Genomic DNA, 6,933 nt, shown 5'->3' with positions numbered 1-6,933 from the left:
ATACCGCGGCTTTATTGTCGCAACCTACAAACGACTGTCAGCTTTCTCAAGAACGTACCGTTGCCGCTGAAAGTCCAGCACCGAGGACAGCCAGTGGCGATGGTTCGATTAGACCAGCCAGTACCGGCAGTGTTAGCTCTTTTAATCCTACCAATGTTAGTGCGGCACCAAGTCCAGCACCTATACCAAGTCCAGCTCCATCAATGGCTCCCAGTCCAGCACCCAGTGCTCCTGGTACACCTGCCAAAACTAATCCTACCACAAACGATAATGAAAAATCCGAAAGTCCAGCACCGAGACAACCTAGCAGTACTAGCTATCCCGTTCATAAATTAAAAAAGGCATGGCTTCAAAGGCATTCAGGCGAAGATGGTACCGAGGATACAACAGGCATGGTTGGAAGTGGTTCCTGTGTTACCTTACCTCTCAACATTTCTCAAGCACCATCTCAACCACTCAATAACAAAGAACGCGAACCAAGCTCGAATTCGAGTAACACGACTACAACTACGACCTGTTTACCCAGCGCCGTTAATTCCATTTACAATATCGGTAGTATGGCAGTGAACAGCATCAACAAGAGTAAAGTCACTGCAAAAGGAAGTCGTAAGACAACGAATAAGGAACCTCTTAACGGTCATGCAACTGACGTAAAAAATCTTCAAGAAGATTCATCCAGCAGCGACACTGAACGAAAGTCGCCGCCTAAGAGAAAAACAACCAAGGTATCTATCATCTTCATATTGTTCTTATTATTAATTTGTTTTTTTTTTTTGAATGATTGTCGATAAAACATATGAATAATGTTTATCAGATATTATTTAGAAAATGTATAATTAGAAAACATTTTATTATAATTTATTATAGTTTATTTATCATTTTATTATTTATCTTTAGCATGAAATTGTTATCATATTTTTTAGATATTTGCTCAATATTTTATACGAATATCGCATGATTTATATTTAATATATGAAAATAAACAATTATTATGTTTCATAAGAAATAAATAAAGCACTCGCGTTTAAAAAATAACTAAATTTCGATAATCTAAACGTAAAATCGAAATATTTCGATTTATATTTGTTTGTATTTCGCAGACAGGAAGAACGGTTGCAGATACTTGTTAAATTTAAATTAACCGCCATTGGGCGCCACTACCATGAGCGCCGCCATTTTCTTGTAAAACTCAGTGGACTACGTGATTTCCGAGCAGTTATATAGCCGTTGTTGATTTTGTTCATTTATAAAGATAATATCATTAAAATAACATTTAATTGTTGTTAATTATTGTTAATTGAACGTGATATCAAAGTTTCTATAGAAATAAATATGGTAATACATTTAAATAATAGTAAATTATAACAATGCGTCTATAGCCACTTTACTTAACCTCTATCGCGGAACGTGATCGATTCTACGGTATATTTACTTTGTATTTCTTCAATATAATATTAAAAGATGTTTATTATTCAAATTTATTATCCATAATTATATTTTCAATAAAAATTTATTGATTATTTGAACTTTTTCAAAAGAATTTATATACTTTGGGTTGGTCTATACGTGGATACGTTTGTATGAATATGTATATGTATGCGTGAGTGCGTGTGTATATATTATATGTATAGATTTACATTATATTTCTTTTTTATATGTTCTCTGTTTCTTAAGCTATTTACATGTATTATTAATTTCTACTAGATTGATTTTTTTTTTGTTTAAGAAATATTTTTAGTTGTATTTAGTAGCTTTACGTTAATAGCAGGTACGAAAGCATGAACTTCCTGACTACTTAATAATCTGTGCCCTGTGGTAGGTAAAACGAAAGAAGGGAGCTGCACGGAAGCAACAAACTGCCGCAGAAGATCAGCGGAGACATAAAGAAGAGAAACAAAGCGTAGGGGCTGGAGCAGGAAGTGATTCTAGCCCTGAAAGCGATGCTGGATCTGGTAGCGATAGCGAACAATTGGGCTCGGTTCAACCAACTTCAAGAGTGCGACATACCACGGCCAATTCCAACAATTCCTCTGGAAACGGTTAGTTGACGTAGCTTGTTGTAAATGGACTTCCCATCAGGTGAACTAACTATTCACTTGCAGGGTAAGTGATACGCGTTTCATGATCATACATTTATTCCTTTCTTTAAAAGCTGTATGGGAAGTCAATAATAAGAAGCAAATTAATTTGATATTTTTGGTAATTTTATTCACTTTAACGTAGTTTATTTCTTAAATATATATTTTTCTTGTTATTATTAAACTTTAGCTGTTATGTTATATATATGATGATAATAAAAAGTTGATAACCGTGATAAATATTACACAAAGAGCTTTTTAACCCTGATATTAGTTATAATATAATTATTAAAATATTTAATAGATATTGTATTATTATTATTAAATATTCTACTCTCATTTGTTTGCATAGAAAATAATAATAAACTCAGGAAAAGAGGGAGAAGACCAAAGACTACTAAAGGTAACAACGATACAGGAGGAGAAGATCAACAACCGCGTCAAAAAAAAGAACGTAGAGATGATAGCACAAGTGGTGGTAACAATGGGCCAGGTGGAAGTGGTGGTCCTATACGAAGACCAGCCGTGTCACAGTTAAAGAAGACGGGTCAAAGCTGGTTGCAAGACGATATTTGTTTCTACGCCGCACCTAAATTAGCCAAGTGTCGTGAATGTCGGCACGCCATTACTAACGGACTTAAAAATCTTCCTCAAAATGTCTTCTGTAGATTCTTCGCATTTCGCAGATTACGATATACAAAAAATGGACAATTGGCTATCGCTGGATTCAGCGACCCGCACAAAGATACTTCCGAGGTAAATTTCTTTTTTTATTATTCGTTTATTGAATTATTTTTATTAACGCGCACCGTCTGAAAATTTGATTCATCATCCTTCTGCAGGAGTGTGATTGATAACGGATACCACTGTGCTGTTGCAGGAAGATCTACGCTTATGGTTGCCGGGAAAAGATAATCAGGACTCGGGCAATAGTAAAGATGATAAATCAGAAAAAAACAACGATAAAGATAAATTAGATAAAGTTATCAAAGGAGATCTAGACTTAGAGACAGCACACAGACTTCTTCGACAAGTAGGAGATCAATTTTGCGATCTCTTACATCAAGAAAAGGATGCACTTCAAGAACATATGGCTGAAGGTTAATATCACATCAATACTTACATACATATTGTTTAGATTTAAATTTGTCTAAGTTTAATTTAATTTATTTATTTGTCTCGATATTATCAAACATACACTATTATGCATACATGATGAAAAAAAAAAGTTGATAACCATGATAAACATTACACAAAGAGCTTTTTAACCCTGATAGTATGCAATATTAATTTAATATTATCATTTATTTAAAAAAAAAAAAAACAATTAAATATATCGTACAGCAATTATATTTGCATGATATCATTATTGTTGTCTTTTAAGTATTACATTATGTTAATTTTTGTGTTTATTTCGCAATTGTATGAATTTTTGGCTGAGTTATTATTAATTTTAATTTGTTCGCATGTTTACACGCTTTATGTATTCGTTGTTTATTTTACTCTTCATAGTGAGTGCGGGAATTACAGACGGAACAGTAGCATGGAAGAGAGTCCTACCAGGAGTAAGAGAATTATGCGATGTATGCGAAACAACACTTTTCAATTACCATTGGGCTTGTAGGAAATGTGGATTTGTCGTATGCATCGATTGTTATAAGGTAAAAAAAAAACAAAACTTTAATAAATGTATTGTACACTTTCACGGGAAAAATAAATCAATAAATAAATAAAAACAATTCTTTTTTTAGGGACGTAAAAATGGAACAATTAAAATATGGGGTGAAAGCGGCAAAGACAGGGATGATTTTTCATGGTTACTGTGTACGAACAGACAAGCTCACGAACCAGAAAGACTAATGCTAACGCAAATAATAGCTGGAGATAGTCTGCTACGGCTTGGACAACGTCTTCATGAGTGTAGATCAGAATGGGGAATCCCTCAGCATTGTGGTTGTTCTTTTGTTTCACCTGGTCAACCAAACGAAAGTTTAAGAAATTTAATTAAAGGAGAAACCGTTCCTGTTCTTAATGGTAACATTAAGCAAGAACCCAAAGAGGAAAAGAAGATAAATGAATCCAACGGTGCATCGGAAAACAAAGTTAATGGGGAAGATAAAAATTCACCTTTAAATTGGTTGGCAGATGTGGCATTGCAAAATCAAGATAAGAATGAAAGTGGTTCAAGTTCGGATTCGGATGAAGATCGTGACGGTAATTATTCTACCTTGAGAGAATTGTTAATAAGGCCATCCCACAAATCCAATGGTAATGGATCCAGATCTAATTCACCGACTAATAACACTAGTAATACCAATTCAGCATCCGGTACAAACACTCATAATAATATGACTAAATCTGGTAAAAAATCTAAAATGGATACACTTGACGAAGTAATAACCAGTGTTATCGAGCATACGGTAACTAAGGAAAGAGAAAGCGGATTGGATGACGACGAGAAACCAAGAGAATTGAAACACTTTGTACGCAGATATAAATGGACTCAAAGGGGTAGAGAACCATTACCGATAAGAATCATGACATTAACCGAAAGTAAAAGTTTATATCCAGATGTACCACATTCCTGGCTATGCGACGGTAAATTGTTAAGGTTAAACGATCCGAACAATCCAAACAATTATAGAATTTTCCAAGACCAATGGAAACGCGGACAGCCGGTCATAGTATCGGACGTAGCTAAATCTCTGGACATGGATCTTTGGCATCCCGATTCATTTGCCAGAGATTTCGGGGATAAGAAAAATGATCTTATCAATTGTATGACCGGTAACTTGGTACCGAATCAACCAATGAGAAAATTCTGGGAAGGTTTTGAACACTTTTCCAAACGACTTAAAGACGAGAGGGGAAATCATATGTTATTGAAATTGAAAGACTGGCCGCCTGGCGATGATTTTGCTGAATTGTTGTCGACGCGTTTTATTGATTTAATGAAAGCATTACCATTGTTGGAATACACTCATCGACATGGTAGATTGAATTTAGCGAGTCATTTACCTGATTGTTTTGTAAGACCAGATTTGGGTCCTAAAATGTATAACGCATATGGTTCCGCACTTTATCCTAACAAAGGTACTACCAATTTACATTTGGACATTTCTGATGCGGTTAACGTGATGGTATATGTTGGTATTCCTAAAGATGCCGATAATGATGAACACGTCAAAGGTAAATTTATGTTTTATTATAGAATTTAATTATTCTAGAAAACAAGACAATATATGTAATTATTTGAACATTATTTATACATAACTTGAATCAATGTTAAATGTTTTAAATGATAATATTAACGTTTATAAATTACAGAGGCATTAAGAGCTATTGACGAAGCAGGCTGTGATATTCTGACGCGTCGTCGTGTTCGTGAACGCGGTGAAGCACCAGGAGCATTGTGGCATATTTATGCGGCTCGCGATGCTGATAAAATACGTGACTTATTAAATGCAGTAGCATTGGAACGTGGTGCACGATTAGAACCACATCATGATCCTATACACGATCAAAGTTATTACTTGGATGGTCCTTTGCGGGAACGATTGTATCGCGAATACGGTGTCGAAGGGTAAGTTTGTTTCATTTATTCAAATTTAATCCCTTTCAACTCTTATACTAGTCACAATTATAATTTTCTACATATATATATATATATATATATATGTGTGTATAAACTTTTGAATATGAATGCTAAATTATTTAAATATATTTGTATTTTTAATTATTACAGATACGCAATCGTACAATGTCTTGGAGATGCCGTTTTTGTGCCAGCGGGTGCACCACATCAAGTTAGAAATTTACACAACTGTATCAAAGTGGCAGAAGATTTTGTATCACCGGAGAACGTGTCACATTGTTTCCATCTAACACAAGAATTTCGTGAATTATCCGATTCCCATACCAATCATGAAGATAAGTTACAAATTAAAAACATTATATATCACGCTGTTAAAGATTCTTTAACGGTGTTAGCTAATGCTAAAGAAGAGACCATTGCCAAAACTAAAACCGGTAATGAAACGAAGATTAAAGAAGAAACGTAGCCATAGGCCCCTCGTCGTGATCTTTAAAGATCCATGGAATGTGAAAATCATTGTCTTTTAATATATATTAATTACAAACAAATAAAAATTCGCGTTTTTATATGCGCGATTTTAGAAGTTACATATGCTTCGCCATTTTTCTAAAAACAAGATTTACAATGGAGATAAAGCAAGAACGAAAGGGAAGATGTGTTGCTGCGCGGTGTGTGTGAAAGAGAGAGTAAGATTTTTTTTTTAATGCTCAACACATTTTAAGAAAAGAATGAGAACAAACAAAGATAGAGAAAGAGAGAAGATTATCGGGAATAATGAACTCCGAATAAATAATTAATTAATTAATTAATTAAATATAAATATAAATGGATAACTAGATAGGTAGGGGAAGAAAAGCAGTGATGTAAGAAAAGAATTTGTTGTGATATTTGAAGGTATAAACTCGCGTTTAATTTTTCTAGAGAGAAACATTGGCTGAGCCAATAACACTGAGGTTTATTCGTTATTAATAATTTCGTTTGATACTTCCATTTTTCTTTTATTTCTTCTTCTTCTTCTTCTACTTCTACTTCTATTTTCTCTTTAATGTTTTTGTAATTATTATTTTTTATTATTATTATTCCTATTACACTTATTACTTTCTTTTAATATTTTTTTTTTTTCGAAGAAAAACGCTCTACGGAATGGACAATGAAGTCTATCGTAAGAGTTTTTCCATTGAACGGTTTTTTTTATAAATAAATTAAAATAAAATAAAATAAAATAAAATAAAATTAATGTCGGATCTCTCGGGATCGAAA

General features: G+C 33.6%; 1 protein-coding gene across 1 annotated transcript in view; it reads left to right on the top strand.

The window, feature by feature from the left end:
- The window catches only part of LOC122513374 (serine/arginine repetitive matrix protein 2), a 205,319-nt gene extending 198,920 nt beyond the window's left edge, over positions 1-6,399 (top strand). Inside the window, 8 exon segments of the mRNA XM_043629696.1 lie at positions 1-725; positions 1,820-2,039; positions 2,431-2,834; positions 2,959-3,178; positions 3,591-3,739; positions 3,830-5,267; positions 5,406-5,661; positions 5,824-6,399. The exon segment at positions 1-725 is cut by the window's left edge and continues 1,501 nt beyond it. Coding sequence (XP_043485631.1) covers positions 1-725; positions 1,820-2,039; positions 2,431-2,834; positions 2,959-3,178; positions 3,591-3,739; positions 3,830-5,267; positions 5,406-5,661; positions 5,824-6,139 — 3,728 coding nt within the window. The 3' untranslated portion in view covers positions 6,140-6,399.
- The last annotated feature ends 534 nt before the right edge of the window (positions 6,400-6,933 follow it).

The sequence above is a fragment of the Polistes fuscatus genome, unplaced genomic scaffold, assembly GCF_010416935.1.
Source record: "Polistes fuscatus isolate 324 unplaced genomic scaffold, CU_Pfus_HIC Scaffold12, whole genome shotgun sequence".
NCBI lineage: Eukaryota > Metazoa > Arthropoda > Insecta > Hymenoptera > Vespidae > Polistes > Polistes fuscatus.
Note: the sequence above shows the minus strand (reverse complement) of the source record. Positions and strands in the feature narration are given on the sequence as shown.